The sequence below is a fragment of the Histoplasma capsulatum genome, genomic scaffold, assembly GCF_000149585.1.
Source record: "Histoplasma capsulatum NAm1 scaffold_4 genomic scaffold, whole genome shotgun sequence".
NCBI classification, from domain to species: Eukaryota; Fungi; Ascomycota; class Eurotiomycetes; order Onygenales; family Ajellomycetaceae; genus Histoplasma; species Histoplasma mississippiense.
This window is the reverse complement of record NW_001813979.1, coordinates 1,777,419-1,803,273: the sequence shown is the minus strand read 5'-3', so window position 1 is coordinate 1,803,273 and position 25,855 is coordinate 1,777,419. Positions and strand designations below refer to the sequence as shown.

Genomic DNA, 25,855 nt, shown 5'->3' with positions numbered 1-25,855 from the left:
GGCCCGCGAATTGCCCCATAAATAGCCCGGCACCCGATGTTTGCTGTTCGTGTTAACAAAAGGAGAATTTCAAAAAGATTCTTACCCGGGTTTCCGGAAAGTAGAGCAGGCGATCAGAGAGGAAGCTGAGGGAGAAGGTTATTAATTTTGGAAAAGAAGAAAAAGGGAGCCCACTAATGCAAACTGACCCTCTCGGAACCCATAAAGCGAGCAAAGAAGAGAGAGCGCGATGCATTTTCCAGAAGTAGTAGCTTTGACGAAGGATGGCTCGAGTAGCACGAGTAAAAAACGCAAGTCTCCCAGCCCGAGTTACTCTGAGCATTCGACTTCCAGTGCCTTAGCCAACGGACTGGTCAGCATTCGATTATTGTTGAAAGAACTACCTTTATTCGCCGGATTACCGTCCAATATTCTCCATTTTCTTGCTCTCAATGCCCAACCACGAACATATCAGCCTTTCACAGACATAATACGGCAGGGTTCGCAGGGATGCGAAATATATTTTATCGTACGAGGAGAAGTGGAGGTTCTAGATGAGCACCCTGATGGGCGCGAAGCGCGTCGAGGAACGGATGCTGAGGGTCAGCGTGAAGTCCAGGTCAAAGCTCGACTAAAAGCTGGACAGTATTTTGGGGAAGTCGTGAGCCTATCACTAGCTCCCCGTAGAACTGCTACTGTTCGCACGGTCACGTCCGTTGAATGTTTAATGATAAGTGGGGAGATACTTTCGGAATTTTGGGATCGATGTCCTACAGGTATCCGGGAACAAATCGAAAACACAGCTAGGGAACGATTGATCACAGCAACAGATGATGACGTCGAGATGGAGGATATTGCTTCTAATTCAGTACCTCCAATGGATGAACTTGCAATAAAGGAAAATTTCCATGGGTCTGTAAGGAGGCAGTCAATGCCGCTGCTCACGCTCACCGAGACAGAACTCGACAGTCCGCACAAACAAACACGAATAGAGGATCGACCTATCCTAGGACCCTCTGATCCCGACCCTTTCCTAATTGTCGGCTTGGATAATGTGCGATCTAAGTCGCGACGTGGATCTCTTGCTCCAATCATGCCTGATGGAGCATCCTCTTCGCAAGATCAACGACAGCAGTCTCCAGTGAGACCTCGGTCCGGTGCAGCGTCTCCGTCAAAACTAGCAACATTCAGCATTCCCAGCTCTTCCCTTCCTCCCGAACAGTCAACTGCCTCACACCATGCTGATAAAAAATCAGGCAAATTCCGTCTTAACGACAGCCTCCTCGTAGCTATATTCCAGCATCTTGAACTTCACCATCTCCTTCATCTCAGGGTCATCTCACGTCACTGGGCTAATATCCTTACCAACTCACCTCAACTTCTTCATTTTCTGGATCTCAGTCGCTACAATCGGAAGCTTACAGATGACATACTTTCAAATGTCATTTGTCCCTTTGTCGGCGATAGACCTCGCGTTATTGACATGAATAGTTGTTTTCATATCACCGATGAGGGATTTAGGGCGTTGGCAAATACTTGCGGGGGAAATCTCAGATCATTAAAGATGAAAAGTGTATGGGATGTAACAGCGTCCGCCATTTTGGATATTGCCAGTAAGGCGAAATATCTACAAGAGATTGATTTGAGTAACTGTCGGAAAGTCAGCGACACGCTTTTAACTAGGCTTATTGGATGGACAGTGCCGAACCCTCCATTCGGGCAGCACTATGTCAACGGGAAAGCCTCCCAGAATGCTAGGTGGATGGGAATAGGGCTCATCCAGAATACTAATTTGCAGACTTCCCCAGCCAGTGGAACGGTTGTTGGATGCCCCTATCTTAAACGATTAGCGCTCTCATATTGCAAGCACGTTACAGATAATTCCATGCTCCATATAGCATCCCACGCAGCACCACGCCTTGAAGAGGTTGATCTCACAAGATGCACGACAATAACTGACAAAGGCTTTCAGTTCTGGGGAAATGCGCAATTCGTTCGACTGCGTAAACTTTGCTTGGCGGACTGCACCTACCTAACCGATAATGCTATCGTGTACCTAACCAACGCAGCGAAAGGACTACAGGAGCTTGACTTGGTAAGCTACACTTACGAACGCAATTGCATAGGTCATCTAGATCATTTCAGCATTGGAAAACTAACAATACAATAGTCCTTCTGCTGTGCTCTTTCAGATACAGCCACAGAGGTGTTAGCCCTAGGCTGCCCACAACTGACGCATCTAAACTTATCATTCTGTGGATTGGCGGTTTCGGATCTTTCCCTGCGCTCTATCGGATTGCATCTTCTGCTTCTGGAAGAGCTTTCGGTCCGCGGATGCGTTCGGGTTACCGGCATGGGTGTTGAATCCGTCGTCGAGGGATGTAATTTACTTCGTGTTTTTGATGTTAGCCAGTGCAAAAACCTTACTCCATGGCTAGAGTATGGCTTGCACAGGAAGTATGGAGATAAGATACGGTATGAAACAGTTTTCCAGAATGGGAAACTAGTTCGATGACAGGGTAAAATGACGTGCGTTGCTATCAAACTGTAACTCTCCTTTCACGACGATCAGATCTGCTTTCCACTTTTCTTTCTTTTTCGACACTCCATCTATATCATCCTCTTTTCCTTTTCGGATATTATGATATCTTCAACATTTATTCCCAATTACCCATATATATCTACGATCCGGGGTTTTCAGAGACAGCCGCGAAACTATCACTTTGGCGTTTGACATGCATTGCCCAACCTGCACCGTTGAATTCAAATCTGCTTTTTCTCCCGATTTATTTAGTGATTTTTCTCTTCCCTTTTGATATTTTTACTTTACGACTACCATGATATCCACACCACCATGTTACATCTTTGGTTTTTTTTTTTTTTTTTTTTTTTTTCATCATCTTTATCATTTAATTTGGTCTCCACGCATCCGAGTCGCTCTTCGAGGATGTTAGTAATTCACCTACGGTTTCTGCTGGAATGGAGGTGCTTGGTTCTTCTACCATGCTTTCTTGGCGTTTATAGAGGACGGATTTCAACAGAAGCTCGTTGACAACTTGCCGACTTTCTGGGATTTTAGTGAGCTGTCGCCAAGTACTCAAATCCTTTTTGGGGGCTTTCCTTTCTTTTTTGGAAAAGCAAAACTAACTCATATGCGTGCCCATGTTCTAGAACCTATTTTCTTGGTAGTTTATGGGGGCTGGGCTGCTCTCACTACAATAAGGAATGATTTCGATATTTTGGATTAATGTCTCTTTTTGCCTTTCATTGCTCTCTATACGTTTTTCCCCCTACCAATTTTTTGATTTTTTTCTTTCTCGCCATCCCAAAGTCATTATATTCTCTTTTTCCCTTGCACTTTTTTGTATACTTTGTTGTGAGGGGGCAAAGAGTTTCATCCTAGCTCTGCCGATTACATTTTTTCATTAATGCGTTTCTCAAGCGGATGACCTCCTTGAACTGTGATCCTCAATATGAGGATAAAAGCTTAAAGGAAGCTCGAACGCATTTGAATGAAAATACCCAACTATCTTGGGGCGTTATTACAGAGTCATTTATTGTTCCTTTTCTTTTCACGTTGCGACGCGCCAGAGAAAGAAAGAAAAGTGAGAGCAAGAGAGCATGAGAGCATGAGGGAAAACATTAAGGCAAAGGAAAGAACAAAATGACATTGTTTTTCCTCCTGAAACAAAATGCCATTGTGTAGCTGGACAAAGAAAAAGCCCAACTCTCTTGGTGAAAATCAATGCGCATCATGCGCTGTCAAAGAATATCAAAAGAATTTGGCCTGGGAAAAAAAAACATACCTGCACCATTTCAATTCTACTACTTTTTGGGGAAACTCAACCCCGAGTCGTTTCTATTGCAGATATGTCAAAAGCGCCTCAACCTTCTCCTTTCTCCAACATACTCATTTTTATCTCAACCCCTTTCAACCAGAGAACTCTAAAATGCTTTGATGGAATATTTTATTCATTTTTTGCCATGATTTTCCAATCGCATTTAACAGCGGGAAAATCCCGAAATGAAAGCCATCATCTATTCACCAGAAATATTCTCCCGACGGAGATTATATATCACCTTCAAAGTGTCCTCGACTATGCTGGGTTATTTCCCACCTCCATTTTCGTTTATTTTAGAATTTTAACTATCCTGGAATACCTGTCCGAACCCAGTTGGGTAACCCCCTTTTTCGATTGAATATTTTCCAACGAATTTTATATTTTTCTCTACTTTTTTTTTTTCCTTCTTTCTATTTTTGGGAGGGGATTTACGGCTTTGTACACCCCTGTCTTTTACCATCCACTGTTTATTTGAGTGATGACGTCCTCCCAGAATGATAAGGCACTCGGGGAACTTGCGAGTCTGTTTGAGTCAGAAAATGGTTCCCAATCACCAACAATGGCCCTTGGACAGGACGCGTTCCTCGCTGAGCTAGTGCAGGATGCGCCGGCGATAGAACATCAACACGCTGCTCCTTCGCCCGAAAGAGTCAAAAAGCGACTCTTCAGTGGGGCAGACACAGAGACAGAGGATGCCTACGAGTCTAAGAGGGTCAAATTAGACATGTATGAGAAGGTGAATTCATTTAATCTCAGACAACGTATAGACACGTCCGTCAAAATGAAAAATTTACGTGCTATTCCAAAGAAAAAGACAAACGACAAGGGGAAGGGGGAGAAGCCGGAGGAGGTGGGTCAACTGACGGAAGATGAGCAGTCGGGGGATGAGCTAACGGAGTGGGATGTGTTAACGGAGGATGAACTGCCACCTGATGACGAGTTGAACAGGTTGCGACAGGAGTTGAATGATAAGGAGGAAGAGTTGGCGAGGGCGAAAGCGCGGACCGAGCATGCGAGGGGGCTTGCGAAGGCCCGGGGGGCTAAGAAGGCTGCGGGGACGGAGGGGGTTGAGGTGGGTGAAGGGGATGAAGGGGGTGAGAAGGGAGGCAGCAAGAAGAAGGCAGCCAGTAAGAAGAAGTCAGAAATCGAGAAAAAGGCCCCAAGATCAGTAGAGGCGTGTAACATGTGCAAGGTATGTAATCATCGACTCCGTGGCTGATTTACATACTTTTATTTCCGTCTCTCTGTCTTTGGGCGTCGTAAATATTGCTTATCTGATCTATAAACATTCCCTCTAACTAACCTCCACCCAGCTTCAATCCTTTTTGTTGTTTTTCTATAGCTAACCCTCGGCAAACTAGATCAAAAAAATCAGATGCAGCGCCAATAGAATTGCATGTAAATCGTGCAGGCAAGCAAACGAACTGTGTTGCTTTACTCACCCTACTACTGGAGAGTCATTTCTACGCGGATGGCGCGTAAGTCGATTTGGAGATGTAGTAAAGGAGCTGGGGCAGCTGCGCAAAGAAAATGAGGAATTACGAAAACATAGTGAAATGTTGGAACGGAAATGTCGGCAGGATTCAGAAGTCAAGAGCTTACTTGACGAATGGAGAAGACAGGAGAAAGCGAAAGACGACGCCAGAATGAAGGCCCGAAAGGAAAGATTGAAGTACCAAAGGAAATTTAAAAAGGAGTATCTGAGAACGAAGGCGGCGGTTATAGCCAAGGCAATAGAAACGGAAAATAAAGATACGCAGAAACTTGCAGGAACAGGAGCAGGAACACAACATGAAAATCAGCCACAGCGCGTTCCAGCAGTAAGTTCCCTTATTCCCCGTGGAGATTGTTCCTCAATCCCATTACTGACTTGTGGAAATCAGGATAATTCTATGGCCCCAAGTGGAGGCAATCTGCAAGCCTACCAGCAAAACCCTTTTTCTGATATAGATAGTAGCTATCCTGATCCGTATGGAGGTAGGTTCACCCTTCCGACAAATATGATTATCAACCTCCTGGGACTATTGGAAATAGCTAATGAAAATTTCCTTTTCAGGATTGTCATCCATTGTACCTGGAGTCTTCCAGCTCTTCAAGAGCCCAAAACTTTCTCGGACTTCCCTTCTCAGTACAGCCTTGACTTTGCTCTTGACCCTGAACTCACAAAACCTCGCCAACGTAATCGGCAGCAACCCCGACAGCCCCAACAGCCTCGCACTAGAGGCAGAAACCCCCCCGCTAGGCAGCCTCCACACCCAAGTCAGGGCATGGGAGAAGCATCTACGAAACAAAACGTTGATCCACGGACACAACAAACTGAGCATGGTATCTTTGTTGACCCACAAGACCTGCAGTTAAAGCCAGAGATGCCAAGGCAGCCAACACACGAACATCCAGAGCAAGACCTGCCACCGCAGAGTACCAAAAAACAATTCGATGACATCCGCGACTCTGAGTTTTAGGGAAATTGCTCCTTCGTTAAAAAGGAATTTTTTTTTACCTCCATTCTTTCCTCTCTTCCCGGTTACTGTGGTGTTGGAGGATAGTGTATATGTATGCATGATGATGGGGCCGAGAGTGTCACCAGCTATTTGTGTATATCTAGGCAAAAAGCAGGAGCGCTGGTGAGCATTTTGACCCTAATCCTTCTTTTATCCAGTCACAAATTCCCTCTTCCTCTAGATTCTGGCTCCTCTGCTCCCGGCGGTTTCGACACCAACGTCGGTAAACATAGGTTACTCTCCCAGTTATGATTACCACGCTTTTATTGATTAGAGTCGGTCTACTTCAACTTTCATTACTTCGCTTGTTCAATTTTTTTCGCCTTTTTCTTTCCTTTCCTGTCCTTTCCTTTATCTCTCTTTTGCTTTTCCTTCTTTTTTTTTTGGAGTTGGCCTGCGGTGGACCACGATTGGCTATTGTCTCTCTTGAATTTTATTGATCAATGTCCTTATTCTCATATTTCATTTTTTGGTTTAAAATGGCTTGGGTGTTTCCCAAATGCATAGTTACACGTAAGAAAACAACAAAAAGTTTCAGGATCAAGGTTATAACTAATGCTGCAAGTCATATTTGTTATTATTGTTCATTCATACAAACTTATCGTCCAGAACAATCGCAGCTTCCCTTGTGTGAAGAAAATGAGTGAGAAAAGCGCTCTATTATGCACCCTATGTTGATACAGATGGGAATGAGCTGTTGAATATATGTTCAACATACACAATGACAGATTGAATATATGAGGCACTTGATAGGGTCATGTGCTCGTATGTTCCAGGCTAACTTTTTTTTTTTGGGGGGGGGGGGGGGCTTTGCATTGAACACTTGATGAACAACTTGATTCATGTACTATACTACTAAATTAGAGAGAATGCTATGCACCCCGTATTACCAACAATCAAATTTTATCTATCCATCTATCTATATATGCAACGATGTTATAGCTAAGGTGCTGGATTATTCAAGATACCATAGGCAGGTAATGCGATCTCCCGCTGACCTGCTTTTTCCAAACACAACAAACCCCTTTGCTTTCGCACCATTCCCTCACAACTCCTGGGCCAACTTCTCGATCCTCGCCGATGCGGCCAAACCCATCAGTGTTGAGCCATGCAGCCAGGTCTTCGAGCTGAATAGGGTCATACATGAGAATCTTCTCATACCATGTAGGTTGTTTTAATCCGTTGAACGCTCGAGTTCGGGGTTGAGATTTAATGGCCTTAGTGATCTGGCTAGCAAGACTTGGCGGCTCGATGGAAAAGGATGCAGAGCTAGAACCCTGTCTAGAACGTCTGGCATTTGGAGTTGCCGGAGATTTTATTTCAAGCATATTTTCTTGAATTGTTGTGCCGTTCCCATTATGATCCAGAGAAGGTAAAAACGAAACTGTTTCCCCAACGGAGTCACTTAGTTGATCGTCGTTTATGAGGATCGTGTGTGAGGATATAATCGGCAACATTGATGCGGTCGTTGTCGAATTTTCAATTGGTAAGAAATTATTCGGTTCCTGAAACTTAGAAAGAGCTTTCGCCTGCTGCTTTTTGGGCGACCGCCTGTTGGCGAGGGTAGCTGAATCAGGTCGTACCCTCACGTCTGAATGATTCTCTTTGCGAAAGCCATTTTTCCGGGCATCATCAGTGCCTTGATTCGGTTTTGACTCCAGTATCAATGTCTTAGATTGGGTTTCCCAGCACTTTTCAAGAAGTGAGATCATATTATCCCTACTCTTGATAGGTTTGAAGCCATACGCAGCAACCTTTTTCGCCAATTCTGACGTTGTAAACCTGCTGAATGCAGGTTTGTTCTGAGGAGCACATTCAAGGTTTGTTTCTGAAGTATTTGCTGAAATCTTGGGATTGAGATTTTCTCTATCCACAATATTGTCTGCTACGGAGGAATGATTCCCGTTCTCCCCTTCTGTTGTGTCAATATCCAATTTTTTGTCAGGAACGTTGTCAACGTCAACCAAATTTCTTCTTGGTGGGCCCCTGTTGCCAGGGTGGCATCTGGATTTGGTTGCGAGAACAGAAAGCCCCATTGAAGCCCCTTGAAAGTCAATTTCATCTCCCTCGAAAACGGCACCCGTTAAATCTCTGGCACTTGCTGACCAAAGATTCTTCGAACCGGACAATCCAAACAAACTCGAACCTAAATCCTTGCCTTCTGAAGAGATCCTGTAGGGGACTGCAAGCTCTGAAACAGCTGCTGAGTTACTTGGTGAGTTTTGGGTGTCTTGTGTTTCATCGCATGGATATTCCGGATATCCTCGTTCTAACTGACTCGAAGTCCCAAATAACAACTCCTGTCCTTCGAAAGATTTGAAAGCCTCAAGTGGAGGAACCACCCTAAATACCGGACGGCCATTGTCGTTCTTCAAGGTACTTGACTTCCCCCTACCTGAATTCGAATGTTTCGTTCCAGATGGTCGATTCGATATGTTCTTCCTTCTGGGACTTTTTGGCGCCACATTTTGGATATAATCTAAATCGACTGTCTGATCAGCCACACAGTATTTGGCAGTGGCGTGCGACGTGATTGTCGTTAGTTTTCCCTTCTGTGGTTTCTTGGCCTTCACTCTTTGCTGTTTTGAGGAGGAACCCTGAACGTCTTCAGTTGTAGAGGATTCGGTCGGAGTTGGGATTGCTGGAACGGTAGAAAATTTTTGGAGCTGGAATACAGTTAGCCAACAACCTATGGCAAGATAGCAAGAAACTGGCGAAGTACCTCCATCGGACGTTTAGTCGTGGGAGCATTACGGAAGCTCTCTGATTTAGTCCCCAGCGATGTTTCCACTACTCCGCTGAATCCATAATCAGAAAGCAGAGTCCCCACGCCGTGCATTCTAGTCACAGCCTTACCGCACGGCGACGAGTGAAGCTCAGCCACATCTACCACTGGTGTTGTTACCTCTCTCGTAGGAGTCCAATCATGCCGTCTTTTGATAGCCTGTTCAAGTTTTAATTCGCTCGATCCATTGTCCATGTCATCTCCGACCAATGGCAATGTATTGTTGCAGACTTTCGACGACGGAATCTTCGCGTCTAGATCAAGGTTCTCAGAAGACTTTACTTTCGAAACCCGTGCATACAATTTTTTATCTGCTACGCCATCTCGTTTTTTCATGCGTTTCGTTGTCTCTCCTTTCTTCTCTCGTTTGTCGTGGCCAACGATGAGGCGATCTCCTTCCACGATTTTGATTTCTCTTCGCGTAGTGGTTTTAGGACTCCTTGTTCTTTGTTTATGTTCCTTTGATGGTCCGGTTACAGGATTATTCCTTGGCACACGTCTAACTTGCCGGACTCCATGGCAAATTGTGTTTTCTCCATTTGTGTCAGGATTTGTTGTCTTGCGAGATGGTGTTTCTGACAAACTCGCCAGCAACGTCAAAGGTGTTGGAGGGGTTGACGGCGACGACAACTCAATGACGTTCGCAGGACTCGGGGGCGAGCCAACAATAATAGGAGTAACAGAGCACACCAATGGCGTGGAGCTTGATTGAGATGTGATGGCAGTGTTATCCATTGCTCCGGGAATGCCTGTGGGAGTATGGGGCGAATTAGAAAATCACCAAAGGCCTCAACATCTGTGAGAGCCGCAATGGTGCTTCAATGTTTCGATGTTATCTGTGACGTCGAGATTTTGACCAAATGAGAAAGCTTGGCGCAAGCTTCTTGGAGGGTGACCCGATTGGGACAGAGTGGCTGTCCGGGCAACCATGTTGTTGGCTACTCTGTCGAATAAAAAAAACGCACCAATTCCAAGAGAACTACTACTCTGTTGCTGTATCTGGTATTTCGCACTCGTTCTACTGATTGTATTTACTACTATTCTTTCACCAGTTATTTTTGCAGCAAGTTGTGCGCCGAAAAATGTCATGCCGCCCTTTTTAGAGGGTACTAGTAGTAAGTTCGTTCCATGGCCATAACCAAAAGAAAGATTCTGGCTGGTTGATCAAAAGGAAAACTCCTAAATAAAAATCTCCTGGATTCGGCTAACGGCTTTCCTGTTATGAATGACAAGCCCCCTCCCCGACCAGTATATTCCTGACATAATTCACAATAAGAATGAAATCGACCATCATTAACATATGTAGCAGCCGAAGCTTGCGAAAGAATCCAATAGAAATAGAAAAACTCGAAGCCGTGAGAGAGGAAAATATCCTTAGATGGCCATTCAACAATTTCTGATATAACATCGAAATCAGCCGCAACATCAAGATTGATCACGAGCCTCTTAAAGCCATGAGGCCAAGAATAGTCCTTTCAAGATCTCTCATTTCCATCTCCACCGGCTTATGGGAGTAGTTCTGGCCAGCCTTGCCAGGTTCAGCCCTCGGCGCTGGTTTAGTAATCCCCGAACCCAACTTATATGCCTTCTTAATCCTGCCAATATCTGACACCAGACGGAGGTTGTCGTCGTCAAAAGTAAGTGGGATTCCCTTGACCACTTCACCCAGATGTTGAGCTACGGACTCATTTGTCACCCCTGGTGGCATGGAAACTTTTACCACTATTAAATCCTTTGTGGCGTCGGTCAACCCAAATTTTCGAAAGGATTCTGCAATCTATCGAGCAGTCAGTAATACCCATCTAAATACCGTGGGAAAATGATCAAGATAGAACGATGGCACGGACATTATTATTAGCGCCGAGCGAATATACTATTTCTGAATGAACATTCTTCGACTTCAACCGGTTGTTTTGGTGGTCATTAAGTGCTCGAAACACAGCTGCAAGCAGGTGGGTAGTAGAGAGTATCTATCGGCCTTTCAGGTTAGAACTTTTTCAACAGAACCAAATGCCCCTCGTGTGCGGGGTCGATTGATGGGGCAATAATCCCACCGTTGCAGCGTCGATGGAGGCATATTCAAATTCAGTATTTCCAGCAAGTAGTTGCTCCCTTAGAAACGATGCATTTTGGAGATCTCGATATAACGCGATATGCACTGGCCTGTTCGAGGGCAGATGGGAAAGCTGGATCGTCTGAATGGAGGGCATGTTTAAAGAACAGTATAAAGATGGTGCCTCACATCCAAGGGAAAACAACTGTTGGCAGGGACGGATGGAACCCGCATGGTCTTTAAATATGTACATCAAACAAAATGAAATTTCAAGGGCAAGTTCAGGTTGGTTTGACTCGACATTCGGAGCGAACTATGGATCACGTGATTTTCATCATTTGGAATTTTCTTGAACCCCAATCTGCTTCTCAAGATTCCACGTCTGTGGTCCTTCGTTCATCCTGATCTCACTACTAGCCATGTCGTTCATTCTCCGTCGCCCATTTGCCGTCTCTACGGCGCTCAAACACTTTCCAAAGCAGCCAAACACAACTTATCGATTCATTCACAGCTCCCGTTTGAAACAAGCGCCATCCTCCTCGACTCTGAAGCGGTCTTCCACCTTCGCACGATTCAATCAAACATATCAAAATGCATTCCGCCGGACATACCGACAAATCTCCTACCAGGAGGCACATACGTCAGGAAACAGGACGCAAAAGCTACTTTATGGTGCGGCCATCGTGGGAGGCACCATCGTTGCAACAAACATGATCTTCAACCGCGAAACGAGGGAAGATGGCGGCATGCCACTTTTCGAGCGGCAGTATCTGAACCAAACTTTTATGCACACTGGCCTTGGTATCGGAATAATCGCTGTCGCAGCTCGCGCTCTGCACACCTCCGGCTGGTCTTACAGGCTGATGGCCACGAATCCATGGGCGGTTGTCGGGCTGAGTTTAGTCGCTAGCATCGGGACCATGTATGGCACATTTTACACGGCTCCTGAGAAGTAAGTTGGGAAACGAATTCCTCTCCCTCCCCCTTCCCCCCCCTATTCGCCACCATCCATCTGCCTTCTTTATTTCTCGAGAGACCTAACATCTTCGAAACAGCTACCTCCAGAAATACGCTCTGTGGGGCGCCTTTAACTTGACCCAAGCCGCCGTCCTCTCCCCGCTAATATTCCTATCCCCCGCCCTTCTCGCCCGCGCCGGCCTCTACACAGTTGGCATGATGGGCTCTATCGCCTTCGTCGGTGCAACGGCCAAGCAAGAGAAATACCTCTATCTCGGCGGTCCCTTACTTGCCGGCGTTGCCATCGTGGCATTGTCCGGCATTGCTCCCCTCGTTGTCCCCGCCACGGCCGCCCGAACCCTTGCGTGGTCTGAGCGCATCTGGCTATACGGTGGCCTCGCGGTCTTCGGAGGCTTTACGCTCTATGATATTCAGAAGATCTTGCATCATGCTCGCATGGCGGAGCGACGACTAATTAAGAAGGACGTCGTGAATGAGAGCATCAGTCTCGAGCTTGATTTCTTGAATATTTTCATCCGGATGGTGCAGATTCTAGGTATGAGAGGTAACAACCGGAAGTAGAGGTTTCTTGTTCACTCGAAGTAGGATGAGCTGGAGCTTGGGACATTACAGTTACACGTCAAATGCTCAACTTTGAAGTGATATATCTAGATGAAGGTTCCCATGTACACAAACATGACAGACCTTCCAACACCCCAATGGAACTTCAAAAGAAGGAAAAGGAATGAGAAGGAAAGGAAAGGAAAGGAAGAGGCCCAGAGTGCATAATCCAAGCATTTCGAACTTGCCAAGAAGGTTGCTCCCCCATACTTTTTTGTTTCCCCCCTTCCCTTCCCAACCTGTATACATAAAAAGCCATATTTTGCGTTTTGTTTGTTTTCTATCAATCTTTCCCATGAAGACCAGAACAGAACATGAGAGCGGGTTATGAAAGATCTCCCATCAATCAAAATTTCCGAGTAGGAAATGAAGAAAAAAAAAATTAAAATTAAAATTAAAAAAAGAAAAATATAATATAATCGAGACCAATATATATATATATATATATAAATATATATATCTCTTCCCCTCCCTACTTATATTTTTGGAATGAAATATCTGTAGTTCTTCAATGCCTGGACTATTGGTAATAATATTACCCTCACACGGGACACCTAGTTGAACGTAGTTCCTTCGTAGGAAAGTGGCTCTCATCACCACCATGGTTAGTTACAACTTCAAACCGTAGTTAGGCCCAGGCACACCATCATCACCTAGATCAACAACACCATCATGATGTTATACTCAGCAGCACCCATCAGCAGGGCAGAGCACAACCTACCAACTAGAACTAGTTCGATACTAGAATTCTTCTAAATTGACTGACAACGATTGGCATAATATTTACATCTATATAAGGAAACTATCCGGGGTAAAATTAATTACACGTGTCATAGAGTTGCAGGATCTTAAAGAATGATAGAAAAAGGAGCCAAGCTCCTATCTACATAACTAGTTAGTTAAAACTTAGAAGTAGATCTTATCTAAGGTTAGAATCTAACCATGTGGATGATCTGCATTTTTTGCCATGGTCAACTACGCAGGAAAAACGAGGAAGACATGAGATTATCCAAGGGGGTCGATCATACGACTCTGAAGCAGCTCCTTGAAAATACTGCAACAGAAGTAAAGACCAATAACTTACTAAAGCGGGCGGAGTGATGCAGTAGGGTTGTTCGATACCCCCTATTAACCTGGCGCCTGGTGGCTGAGCGTGAAGGACGCAACGTCCAGAAGAAAACAAAAACGCGCTGGGTAATGTCGCATCAGTGTTTTGTTTTTCCATTCCACATTCCAATCGAAGAAATGTAAAATAACCTTTTGAAAGATCTTTATTATTATTATTTTTTCTTTCTTTAATCCATTATTTATTATTTTCTTTCATTTTATCTTATTTATATATGGAACATGGAGAAAGGAAGCGGGAGAAAAAAACAAATCCTTCAATACGAAAAATTAAAAACTCTGTAACAAAATAATAAGGATGCATGCATGCATGCTAGAAAATGCGAGAAAATACGATTCTCTTCAGAGTTTCCCACGACTGTATGCCAAACGCCTTACCCATGACGCAACATAATGAGCAAAAATAAGGGCCGGGTGGCTCCGGGCAAGTGAAAAGATGGGAGAGAAATAAAAAGAAAAGAATAGAATAGAAGAAAAAATATATATAATATCTCCAGGTTCTCATAATAACCCGATAAAGGAAGCTGTCAATGAAGTCAAAATAATGCCCATTGGCACTCCTGCCAATCCCAGAGTCCCATGCCTCAAACTGGAAGATCCCGAGTTCAAAGTATTGTTATGAGCGATCCAATCGGGTGTTCCACACAAACCGCTCCCAGGCATCTTCTCCGCAGGGAAAATAACCTTTGGCAAGCCAGCATCCATTGGAACCGCAAGCGTCCCTGTAGGATCGACTGTATAATTCGTGCAACCTAACACTTCCGTGACGATCATGCCAGGTGCGTATGAACTGCGCAGGTCGATGCGGTAGGGGCCCCCGTGCTCGCCCTGGTTAGAATAGACGACCGTGAGATGACTGCCCTCGACACCCTTGCGCGTAACGAGGGCGCTACCGTCGCTATAGGTGATGTATGATTTGTTAATGACGTATTCGGCATTGACGCTTATGACGTGAGCGCGGATCTTGTTGAGGGTGGTTGTTAGCTTGTAGAGGGGCGCGTCAGTGTTGTAGTTTGAAGTCCAGAGAGCTTCGCGGTTTTCTGGGGTGTCACCGCCGGAGAAGTGTTGTTCTTGTCCCTGATAATAGAGTGGGATTCCGTCTGAGAGAAGTGTGAAGACTATGGCGTTTTGGGCGAGCTGAGGTGTTGTTGCGATTAGTAACGTTCATGGTTAGAGAAGCGTTGGGGCGGTCGTGTAGAGGGTTTTCATATATATTACAAAAAAATGATGCACATCCAACTTACAGAGATATCTTTGGTATAAGATGCAAATCGCGGAAGGTCATGGTTCTCTGTGAAGGTTGCAAGTGTAGTGATGTCATTGCAGGTTGCTTTTTCCAGGGAAAGCTTTTCTGAGTACACCTTTGTTTTTCCGGCAGTAAAAGTTTCAATCATGGAGAAATACAAGGGGTAATTCGGCACGCTGGGCAGGAGGTTTTGAAAGTCGCAGACTTTAGCCACATCGCCCTCGTACACCTCCCCCGTGGCGAAAACGCCAGATGCCTTGGCAACTCTCTTAAGATACTCCGGGCCCACATGTTTTGCAGCATCTATCCGAAGGCCATCAATTGAGTAGTTGGCAACGAGATCCTTGACCCACGACTCCATCATCTCATTGACTTCTTCGGACTCCGTGTTGAGATCCGGAAGCGCAACAACATCATCACCCATCCAACAATTTCGTGCTTGTGTGTAATTACTGTAGTCTTCGATCTTGCAATAAGGATGGTAATATTTTGGGTCGTTGAAGGGATTGAACATCGTGTAATCAATCGAAGTAAACGGCTTGCCATCGAGTATCACAGCCATATTATTTATGACGATATCGACCATCAAGTACATGCCGCGACTATGCAGTTCCCTCGCGAGGTCAAGAAGATCCTGACGTGTTCCAAAATGAGGATTCAATTGATAGAGATCCTGAACCCAATAGCCGTGGTAGGCCTCGCCATATTTAGACAGACCCTCGATATTCATCGTGACTGGAGATATCATGATCGCGTCAAACCCGAGGTCTTGAATATAATCCATTTTGTTGATTATCCCTCTCCACGTTCCTCCACAGATGAGGCCCTTGCGGGGGTCGCATTCCGCCGTCGTCGAGCCATCACTCCTCGCAAATCTGTCCGTAAAAACCTGATATATAGACCTGAACCGCCAGTCCTCCGTGCTTGCCGCTAATGAGAGTGCAGCAAGACGGCATAAAATAAGAAGACCCAACAGCCGACATGGAAATTGAAGTGCTGAAATCATCGCTTTCTTCGTAATTCCCACCGAGATTCAATCTGTCCAACGCGCAAAGAGACAATTCACACGGAATAGCCTTCGCGCAGCAAATAGAAAGTACCGCGATGCCTTGCGAAGCTGGCTACCACATCGATTTTGTTGAAGTTTGGCAGCTATCGATGGCAGGCGTGGTGGTTTGGGGTGGAAAGGAAGACCGCGGAATAAATGTCGGCACTTTGAGTAATATCGATTATTCTATGATAGTTTATTCATGGTGGTCATTTAAAAGAAATGGCGGTAGTTATTCAATTCGAGAAAGAAGTAGCCCTTGCTTCTCTTCTCCCTCCGAAACTAGCTTCTGAAGTGACAAATGGTCACGCGTAATGATATTGCGCACCGGCTGTTATCGATTCCAATTTCCCAGGTCGCGCGGCAGCTATAGGAGTCTTGCGAAAATAATAACGAGCGTGTGTCCCAGGCGAGCTGCGAAGGGGGGAATCAGTCCCTAAACGAGAGCAAGGACGGACTGAGCAAAACAATGTCGCTGCTGGAGAAATACGCGCAATGAAATTATTATTAATGGGGGCCCCAGGTAAAGTTTTCAAAGGGAGTGGACAGCAATGCTCAAAGTCCAACTCAAAAGAGTAATTGTTTGCTGGTCAGCGCGGTGGAGCAAAAAAAAAAAAAGATAAATAAACAAAAATCCAGAGAAAGTTTGGATGGAGCCATCGAAGGCCCGAACAACCGACAGACAACGAAGGTGCCCGCAAAACCGCAGACTTCCAGACCCTTATTAACCTCTTGGGCTCCACGAGAGATTCTAAGCAACCTTCAGGAAGGGAGGAGGCCTCCCGGCCCATACGTAGATTATGTAGAAGGTCGGCTCAACAACATAGGCGCTGTCGCACCTTCACAGACGTCTCAGTCTATCCAAACTTCCGGAGAATCGCAGCTCGAACTATGGACCCCACCGCGCTGGTTTGGTGGTTCCATCACCAAACAATGGAGCCGGATTGCATTGGTCGTCCATACAAACAGCGGAACATGGAACAAGCAATCGCCCTTTCACTCTGGCTCACTGATGGCTCATGGCCACAACGCATCAAGCCAAATCAGTACCACTGCGAAAAGCGAAGGCTGAAGGGCGCTTGAGTGAGAACCACCTCCAGGGCAAGTCCCCCAGGGTAGTCAGTCCCCCAGACCATCATCCAAGCGTTGGTTGGTGGCGACGAAAGAAGGACCCATCCATGGATATCGGGCACCGATGCGATCTGGAAGTCACATGCCTCCAGGGCTGGCTCGGCAGGAACCTCCGTCGCGGGAATGGGCTTGGCTATATTTAGCGGGATCGGGCAGGGCAGGCTTGATTGTCCAATCAGACGCAGCTGCTGGTTTTCGTTGTTTTTGTCGTCTGGCCAACCCTACCCAAATGGTCAAAGCGTGCCAAGGTTCAACTGCCGAGGCAAATACGGAACCTGTGGCTCAAGTATCCATTGACCCGGACGCCAAAAGTCAGATATACAGTAGGCACAGACAGTCCGGTCCAGCATCTCATATGTGGGCAGCGCAGTTCACAAATATGTGGTCGCCAACGGAGGAGGGTCCGGTGGTATTGAGACATTCCGGTTTTCCATTTCGTGTTTGCAGCACACGGTCTGCGCAGGATTCAGCGGCGACTTGAAAATTTCTATTCGTGGAGATGTGCGGGGGTATTTCTTATTTTCAAAACTTAAATTAAATTTATTTACAGGAATATTCCAGGAACATAGTTATATTTGAAAGCTATTATTCTTGCAACCTCACGTCAGAAATTTATGTATATCCGATCTGTCTTTCCTTCACTTTGCGAGCGAAACGGGATCCGGGGTTGGTCTTTCTCCTTGAACCCTGTAGGGATCGATCGGAAAAATGTGATAAACTATTGTATTTAATAACCCAAGTGCGTAGTAGGTAGTCCAGATCCCCCCAGCATAAGCGAACAAAACCCACCCGTTCAAACTTCCCGATTCCCACGCGCTTCCCCTTCAAACCCTTCCGCCGCCTTTGTATATGCTCCAATGACATCCAGCAGCGCATTGTGCTCCTTCCTCAACCTCTCCCCCTCCATAACCCACTGATCCCTCGTCTTCACAACAGCCTCTTCATCAACAATCTTCTCATACCTCATCAACCAATCCCGCCTATCCGCAACGTCCAATTCCTCCAAGTTCCTTGCAGCCACCCTTTCCTGCTCCACCAGCTCCCCCAACTCTCTCTCCTTGGGAACCACCTTGTCGTACTCCTGGATCTGGTACTGACACTCCATGACCCGCCGGTAGATCAGGCCCATGTTCCTCCTCTCCCGCCCAGACATCTTGCCAAAGGTCACCAGCACGGTCGCCGCGGTCCATTTCCATGGTATCTGCGAGGCAGGGAGGAGAATCTGCATGCCGCGTACTTGCCGTGGTTGCCCAAGCACGTTCTCCAGCGCGCTCACGACGTGTCCGCTGATGAAGCCGTATTGGTGGTGTTCTGTGCTGAGGCGCTGGCCGTTCGCGACGCGGATGCTGAGGAGTAGGGACATGTCTCTGAGCTCTTCGAGTTTGACGAGCTCACATATCTTGCGATTGAGGCGTAGAAGGACGGAGAGGCGCGGGTGTCTTTTTCGCTCCCACCCCGTGAGCAGCCTGCGCCGCCCACGACTCTTCTTTCCCCCTTGCTGTTGCTTCTTGTGATGCCGCGTCCGTTGCTGGTTCTGGTACAGTTGTCACTTCGGTGATGGTAACATTTCCGGTTGATGATTCGAAATCCACATCAAGATTGCTTCTCGGGGCCCGGAGATGGATATACTCATCAGAGCAGCCTTTGGTTCCCTGGATCTGTATTACGATCTCAGCGTTTGTTCTGAGGTCGCTGTCGTTTACAAAATCTGGCTCCCCCTGGCTGTCTAGCCAACGGAGGATTCTTTCGTTTCGCGGTCCAGCATTTGGCGCTGCTGAAACGTGGCCAAAGGCTGACATCGGCACCGTCGGTTCATTCCTGGTGTTTAAAAATGTTGTTTAAGAGCTAGATCAGACGCGCATCCCCCTCTCTCAAGACCTTACTAATAATTGGAGATACCACTTACAACGGCGACATGTCGTATTCCACTAAACAAAGCCAGGAGCTAGACACTCTGCTGGCACAGAAACAGCCCCGTCACAAGAACGCGTTGGAAAATGAACAGAATAGGGTCTTCAAACAGCTGGGCTCAATAAGAAAGGAAGCACTGATTGAAAAAAGAAAAAGACCTTGTCATTGAGATGGTATTCCTGAATTTCATATAAAGAAATTTTCAATCCAGTTTCATTATAATGCATGACTTGCATTTGAAGGGATTGCTTCACTCTTTCTCATTCAGCTGGTCAACCATTCCCGCCACGAAGTGAATGATGAGGTATCTCTTGACATAATAAATCATTGACTCCATGTGAGATATAGCAATGGAAAACATCCTCAAATACAGAATATTTCATGTACTATCACACACAAAAATTATGTGTATCATTCTCAAATATCTATTGTGTACAAGGCATTCAATAACCTCCCTTAATTATGAACGAAATCAAATGGATCACAAACAATGCAGGCAAGTATACAGTGGCCAGCTCCTCATTGAAATGGTTCAGGACTGTCACCACAGACCTTCAACTTGTATCAGGGGGCCCTCCGTGCACCAGCAGTGAAGAAACACCAGTTCGTTCGACAGTTGCAATACTTGCCATCAGGCGTCATCAAGTTCTGCTTACACCTAACATAATGCTAATTCTCACCGCGCTATGGAGTATCATGGCAGATATTATTTACAATAGGAAGACGAGTTGTTAACTTTACCACAGTGGATAAGGGAGCTGAACATGGAAATGTTGCATGATACCCGGGCCTTTTCACCTGTCCTGCTTCGTTCAGGAAAGCTAAAGACGGCCTTGAGCGCAAGAACAGTCTACGCGAGTGCTCCAGACACCCTCGAAGAGACGGCAGCTGTTGACTACTCGCACTCTGAAAAGACAACTTCCCCTTGCATGTGGAATGGGAATATCTCTACGTTGCAGCAATAGCAGAAGGAAATTAGGAACTTTTTGAGCTATAAATTGCTAGCCTGAGGCATTGATTCCGCGGAGTAGTGTTGGGAAGAAGATACCTCTATTCTGCCTCCCAAGCGCCTACATACCAAGGGTAGACCGCCGGGAATCATGACGAAGTCTTTGCTGGCGCTTGAAGATATGCTCGCTCGCTCTGGCAAAACATGATAGTCGGTTTTGCAAAGAGCAGATATAGAAAGAAAAAGTAACGGAGAGAAGGAAAGAATCCATTCATCCTCTCGCTGAGAAGAAAACAATGAGATGGAAGAAAAATCATCCAATGGGGTAAATATCCCTCCTTCAGGCTTAATAAGTTTTTATCAGATAACTTAACTAGATCTTCGCTGATTTCCATGGCTTTCTCCTAGGTGGGATAGGGGGTATTAAGGGGCGAGCAAAGGCTCCAACGGTGAGCTTCCCTCAACGCCAAGTTCTTCCGTCCGCACAGCCAGAGCATAAATATTGCACCTATCTTGTTGGGATGGAACAAGAATGCTTTGATCTTCGCGCGCAAAGCTGTCTTCTTGGTGTTGACGACTTGCTGTTCTCCAGCCTCATTGCCCTGACTGGCCTAAATCCTCCAAGCCCAATCATGTCCCCCGGACGAGTTCCTCGCTGCGCCAAAACCGCACAGACCACGCCGCTCCACATTGTGCGCAGGAGCTCAACTACTTCATCCTTGGCCAATTTTAAGAGCCACCAATTGCGTCGCCAAAGTCTGATATGTAATGTGATTGCGTTTCCGCATGACTTGGTTAACCGCGCGAGGAAACAGAAGGGATGTATATTTTATGCAGGAAGTAGTAAAGCCTGCTTATTCGGTCGCTGGCTGCATTAAACTAGCCTGCTCAAGCTATCAACCAAAAAGATTCTACCGTTCACGACCTTGGTTTTTCGGCTGATGGAAACCAGGCCCTGTTGCGGTATTCCTTGGATAGTGACCCCGAGCCGCGCACCAATGCGGTCTCTTAATCAGTGCTTTACTGCAATCACTTTCAGCATTCAGCTAACCGCTCCTCGTGTGCCTAGCTTCTTCTCCCCAACCATTATTTTTCAAGGTTGTTTCCCGGGCCTTCTTGTTACCCTCCTAATTGCCCGTATGCAAGGTAGTCAGGGAAATTGAGGGCTGTAGATCATCTAACCTCCCTTGCTCAACTGCAATTTACCCATGCGATGATTTGCGTTGGACTGCCCAATCTCTAATGAAAATGCAAAAGAAAAGAAAGAACCGTCCAGCGACACTTTTTACGAATATTTATAGACACCCGGCTCCCAGCGCTCGGAAACACCACCAAGATGCGCACATACACTCATTAGCCGAATCCCTAAATTCCGTGTTATATATATCAGCCTCGTTATATTTACGCAATTCCCTTCCATTGTGATGAAGTTATATTCCCTCCTGATAATTGCAATCCTTAGTATCTCCGCCTCGACCTTGCCAACCGCAATATCACCAGAACTTGGAAGAAAGGATAGCATTGAACGACGGGGTGTAATTCCGGGCTGGGATTGGTTAGATGACCTCTTCGGAAAATCAAAACCAAAGGGCGGGCAGACCACCGAAAATGGGGTCAAAAAGTTCAAGGGTTGTCAGCCGTTAACTCTGATATTCGCCCGGGGCACGGACGAAGTCGGGAATATGGGAGAAATAGTCGGTCCTTCTCTAGCAACCGCATTGAGAACCCTTCTGAAAGGAAAGGTCACTGTCCAAGGAGTCGATTACCCTGCCTCTCTTCTAGTAAGTCTCAGCTAAGAGAATAGAATATCACTCGCTAGACGAGTTTTTGTTAACCACATACAACAGGGAAACTTGGACTTCGGGGAAGATGGTGGAAAAACCATGGTTGACCTCGTCAACCAGTCGCTGTCGCAATGCCCTAATAGTAAGGTAGTCCTTGCTGGATACTCTCAGGGAGCTTCAGTGATCCATAATGCCTCTATTGATCTCTGGGATGCTCAAATAGCGAGAGTAGTGCTCTTTGGTGACCCGCTCCGTGGCCTTCCCCTCGTAGCTATTGCCAAAGATAAGGTGATGGAGATATGCGCAAAAGGAGATCCTATATGCCGAGGCGGTTTAGATATCACCGCTCATTTGTCATATGCAGCGGATGCGAATAGCGCTGCTTCATTCCTTGCAGAAGCCGTAACAGGGAAACATTGATAAGAGATAGGAAAGGGAAAAAAAGCTCTGAAAATAAAACACATAGCCCAACACAAGAGAGCGAGCCGGTGGAGACATTTCCCACGAGAAAGGGGTTTGGGACGCGAAACGACCCGTTCCGTCAACCTGCGCCCAGCTTCACACTAGAGTAAGGGAACAAAGCCCTTGCTATATTAATGAATACCTTTTCAAAAATTTGCGTAATCCAAGTGTAATACTTCTATAGAAAATTTCCAATATCTGTCTTTTCTCTTCGTTCTTCTCATTTGATGAAGGGGGTTCTGCCATCTGACGTCCCCCTTGTTCAGTACCCGAATTGATACGCAACCCTTGAAACCCAACCACACCCACACCACAATACCCATGCTTCACATAGCAAAGGATGGTAGGATTCATAAATTCCGCGCGAGGTATCATCGGAAAATGAACAAATTGCCAATCGGATTGAAGGGAGGTTGAGTCAGCCAAGAGGGGAAAGGTATGGCACGGAAACCAAACCCTGCAGAAAGATAATTAAAACCACATCTTAGCATTGCTTGATGTTTTTCTCGAGTGAGTCCAGGGTTAGTTGTTTAGATGTCAAGTTGGATGGAGTTCTGCCGTTCTGCTTACCTAATCAACCGAGCCCAAAGTTGACCAACTAGGGACGAGTCTGTTGAAAACTGCACGAGCGATTGATTGTCCAACAATTAGACAATAATCCTTTCAACATCGTTTTACCGTATCATACCGTCAAATATAAACATGTCGTCAGAAATGGAAATCGATCCTCCTGTTCTGAACAGGCAGGATGATGGCCATCTCCCATCCTCACATGCAACCAGTGAAACGCGGACCCAAGCTGGCGCAGTCGCGGTCCGGAGTATCGAAGGCTGGATTGTTCTTGCGACCAACATTCATGAGGAGGCCTCTGAAGAGGACGTCACCGATCTATTTGCTGAATATGGGGAGATCAAGAATTTCAATTTAAATTTAGATCGGAGGACGGGTTATGTCAAGGCAAGTAACATATGATCTCTTGCGCCCCGCCGCTCCATCTCCGTCCAATCTATGTTCTTACCTCCCTCCCCGTTTACCACTCCTATCACTTCCCTTTCCTATTTTCTTATTTGGTCTAGTTTGCTATCAATCTCCGTCGCTGTCACCTATGCTGACTATTATAATCGGGCAACGTTGCTCACTTGCCTAACAGGGCTACGCTTTAATTGAATACACAACCTTACCCGAAGCGAAGGCCGCTATCGAAGCCCTCAACGGCGCCAAGCTACTCGATCAAACCATCCAGGTCGATTTCGCATTTGTCAGACCACCACCGTCAAATAACAAAGGCAAATCGGGAAATGTTGGGAATCGAGTTCGAGGTCGCGCCCGGAGTAGGAGTCGGGATCGAAGTCGAAGCCCCGAAGACAAAGCGGGACGAAGTTAAAACCCGGTCGGATTGCGAAAAATTTTCTACTACGGATTATTGTTATTTCCAGCGGACCTGTCTTGAATGTCGTGTTTCCCTTTACTCACTTGTACGAAATATCAAGGTGCATGAAAACCCACGTGCACCAGGGAAATATAGCCCCGAGTGGAAAGAATTTGGCGGGGACTGATACGGTTTGTCCATGGCAATACGATTTTCCTAAGCAGTGGACTTTTCCATTTTTATTCGCCGACTCTGTCTTCCTTAGTGACACCCGCATCTAGCTTGCTTGCTCTCAACGCACAGTCCGGATGCGAAGGCGTCAGGGAACAGAAGTGTCGGCGCTAGATAGCCCGGAGGAAAAGGTAAGACTTTCCATGTTGACTTTCATCACAATTCGAATGCTAACAAAATGTCATTAGCTACCTTCTTTAGCCATAAATTGGACTGAATGATATATAAATTTTCAGACATAAAATTTCAGACAATTATCCAGTTGTTCTCTCCCTTTGTTCTACACAGCCTCTGATATCTTCTTACGGCTAGGCGAATGACCACGAACTCCGCACATACATTTGCAAATGTGCGTACAACATACCAAGGTATCAGATCATACTAGGCGTAACATAGCTCATTCTTGTCCGTTCTCCGAAGCTGCTCTTCTCAATTCTGATTTAAAGGCAAAATTGACGTAGGACATACCGTCAGTGGGATTTCCAAACTCAATAATTCGGTTTCAGAGATTTTGTGACAAAATGTAAGGGCATAGAGGTGCCCAGCGGCTACTGCCGATTCATGAGCTGCGTCAAACGTTGTAAGATTATATGTAGGGCTAGTGAGTAAATCTTTCTAGCTGGCTGGTATGCGATGAAACCGTTGGCCGTGTGAACGAAATGGACTGTGCTCTATGTGCATCAGGCGCGTTGAGTATATTGGAAATATTTCATGTTATAGGAGAATGACGCAAGCTCAGGGAAGATACTCCAGGGCTGTCTGGATCCATGTCCGGCATGATCACGTGGATTCTGTGGATCGTGTGAAAAACAGGAACTTGCCGCTGTATGGTTGTTGTTTTTCATCATGTCTTTAAATAGAAACATAAATACATAGATCTATTGCGGCCAGGCTATAGTGAGGTCTGCTGATTTATTCGCGGTCTTGTATCCAGTGCAATGGATTAAAGTTTGAGCAGGAGGGCCATGGTCCAAAACAGAAACATCTTTCCCCGCAGAACATGTTCCTCGACGCCTCAAAACCAGGCCATCATCCTTTATCCACATAACCGCTCTTCCGACTCCCTTGCGCTTCCAATGGCGCGGTTCATCATTACATGTGTCATTGGTTAGCTGATGCACTGCTTTCGTTTATTACTTCTCCCTTCTAGCTACCAGTACTAGATCCTATCTCAAGGAATAGATATAGCGTTGCCACACCCTTGCCATACCCACGCTCCTCAACTCGTTTTGATTATATATTTTTAGGTATCGTCACACCACAGAAATCCCTGAAAACCCAGTTCTTATAGCGTCGATATGGGTTCTCGCTTGAGGTGTCCTAGAAAAGGGCTATCTCCCTTCTCTCTCATTATTATTACCGTTGGAGTTCTTCTATGTCTTTCCCTTCACGACACTGCGCTGGCGCAACCACTAGAAAACAGTGGCTATCCGGACAGTGATGGCCGACAGAAACCTCTCAATAATCCTGCAATGACGATCCCATTGAGTGCCTCTAAAGGGTCGAAACCGCAAAAACCAATCCACGACCCCAATGTTTCTGACACACTAAAGAAATTGCTCAACGCGTTGGATGTGATGCAATCGTCATATTTTGAAACTTGGCAAGGTACCTGGCCGTCGAGCATTGATTGGACTGCAGCAGTTCTAGGAACACACGTCTCTGCAACGCTCTCTTCACTGAGCATAAATCTCCATGCCATTCTCGACGACCATCATTCGGCAGCCGCTGGCGGCTCCGCCACTTTGGGATCTCATCATTCCGACGTTCTAGCGTACGAAAACCTTATAAACTACTATTTTCTGCACCTGTCCGGATTTTACTTTGGGGAAGACGCTTTCAGCTTGAGGATGCAGGCATA

General features: G+C 46.0%; 9 protein-coding genes across 9 annotated transcripts in view; 5 read left to right on the top strand and 4 right to left on the bottom strand.

The window, feature by feature from the left end:
* HCAG_04539 (predicted protein) overlaps window positions 1-2,494 on the top strand; it is a gene marked incomplete at both ends in the record, with an annotated part of 2,899 nt that extends 405 nt beyond the window's left edge. The window contains 5 exons of the mRNA XM_001540649.1: window positions 78-137; window positions 465-1,120; window positions 1,501-1,552; window positions 1,788-2,074; window positions 2,150-2,494. Coding sequence (XP_001540699.1) covers window positions 78-137; window positions 465-1,120; window positions 1,501-1,552; window positions 1,788-2,074; window positions 2,150-2,494 — 1,400 coding nt within the window. The remainder of the gene's footprint in view (window positions 1-77; window positions 138-464; window positions 1,121-1,500; window positions 1,553-1,787; window positions 2,075-2,149) is intronic.
* Window positions 2,495-4,299: 1,805 nt separating this feature from the next.
* Window positions 4,300-6,283, top strand: HCAG_04538 (predicted protein; the record flags this gene model as incomplete). Its single annotated transcript, XM_001540648.1, has 5 exons — window positions 4,300-5,013; window positions 5,183-5,641; window positions 5,705-5,798; window positions 5,878-6,146; window positions 6,176-6,283. The coding sequence occupies 5 exons, from the start codon at window positions 4,300-4,302 to the stop codon at window positions 6,281-6,283; spliced, it is 1,644 nt and encodes a 547-aa protein (XP_001540698.1).
* Window positions 6,284-7,281: 998 nt separating this feature from the next.
* On the bottom strand, window positions 7,282-9,842 carry HCAG_04537 (predicted protein; the record flags this gene model as incomplete). Its single annotated transcript, XM_001540647.1, has 2 exons — window positions 7,282-8,988; window positions 9,045-9,842. The coding sequence occupies 2 exons, from the start codon at window positions 9,840-9,842 to the stop codon at window positions 7,282-7,284; spliced, it is 2,505 nt and encodes an 834-aa protein (XP_001540697.1).
* A 700-nt stretch (window positions 9,843-10,542) lies between these two features.
* On the bottom strand, window positions 10,543-11,317 carry HCAG_04536 (predicted protein; the record flags this gene model as incomplete). The annotated part of the gene is made up of 2 exons (XM_001540646.1): window positions 10,543-10,884; window positions 11,162-11,317. 2 exons carry the CDS (start codon window positions 11,315-11,317, stop codon window positions 10,543-10,545), a joined length of 498 nt encoding a protein of 165 aa, XP_001540696.1.
* A 262-nt stretch (window positions 11,318-11,579) lies between these two features.
* HCAG_04535 (conserved hypothetical protein) lies at window positions 11,580-12,699 on the top strand (the record flags this gene model as incomplete). Its single annotated transcript, XM_001540645.1, has 2 exons — window positions 11,580-12,112; window positions 12,216-12,699. The coding sequence occupies 2 exons, from the start codon at window positions 11,580-11,582 to the stop codon at window positions 12,697-12,699; spliced, it is 1,017 nt and encodes a 338-aa protein (XP_001540695.1).
* Window positions 12,700-13,555: 856 nt separating this feature from the next.
* Window positions 13,556-15,893, bottom strand: HCAG_04534 (conserved hypothetical protein; the record flags this gene model as incomplete). Its single annotated transcript, XM_001540644.1, has 5 exons — window positions 13,556-13,621; window positions 13,823-13,863; window positions 14,198-14,221; window positions 14,514-15,000; window positions 15,108-15,893. 5 exons carry the CDS (start codon window positions 15,891-15,893, stop codon window positions 13,556-13,558), a joined length of 1,404 nt encoding a protein of 467 aa, XP_001540694.1.
* Window positions 15,894-18,081: 2,188 nt separating this feature from the next.
* HCAG_04533 (predicted protein) lies at window positions 18,082-19,205 on the bottom strand (the record flags this gene model as incomplete). Its single annotated transcript, XM_001540643.1, has 3 exons — window positions 18,082-18,634; window positions 18,684-19,106; window positions 19,195-19,205. The coding sequence occupies 3 exons, from the start codon at window positions 19,203-19,205 to the stop codon at window positions 18,082-18,084; spliced, it is 987 nt and encodes a 328-aa protein (XP_001540693.1).
* A 1,575-nt stretch (window positions 19,206-20,780) lies between these two features.
* On the top strand, window positions 20,781-22,352 carry HCAG_04532 (predicted protein; the record flags this gene model as incomplete). The annotated part of the gene is made up of 4 exons (XM_001540642.1): window positions 20,781-20,840; window positions 21,032-21,111; window positions 21,611-21,929; window positions 21,996-22,352. 4 exons carry the CDS (start codon window positions 20,781-20,783, stop codon window positions 22,350-22,352), a joined length of 816 nt encoding a protein of 271 aa, XP_001540692.1.
* A 744-nt stretch (window positions 22,353-23,096) lies between these two features.
* On the top strand, window positions 23,097-24,201 carry HCAG_04531 (predicted protein; the record flags this gene model as incomplete). The annotated part of the gene is made up of 4 exons (XM_001540641.1): window positions 23,097-23,355; window positions 23,582-23,725; window positions 24,067-24,125; window positions 24,196-24,201. 4 exons carry the CDS (start codon window positions 23,097-23,099, stop codon window positions 24,199-24,201), a joined length of 468 nt encoding a protein of 155 aa, XP_001540691.1.
* Between the last annotated feature and the right edge of the window lie 1,654 nt (window positions 24,202-25,855).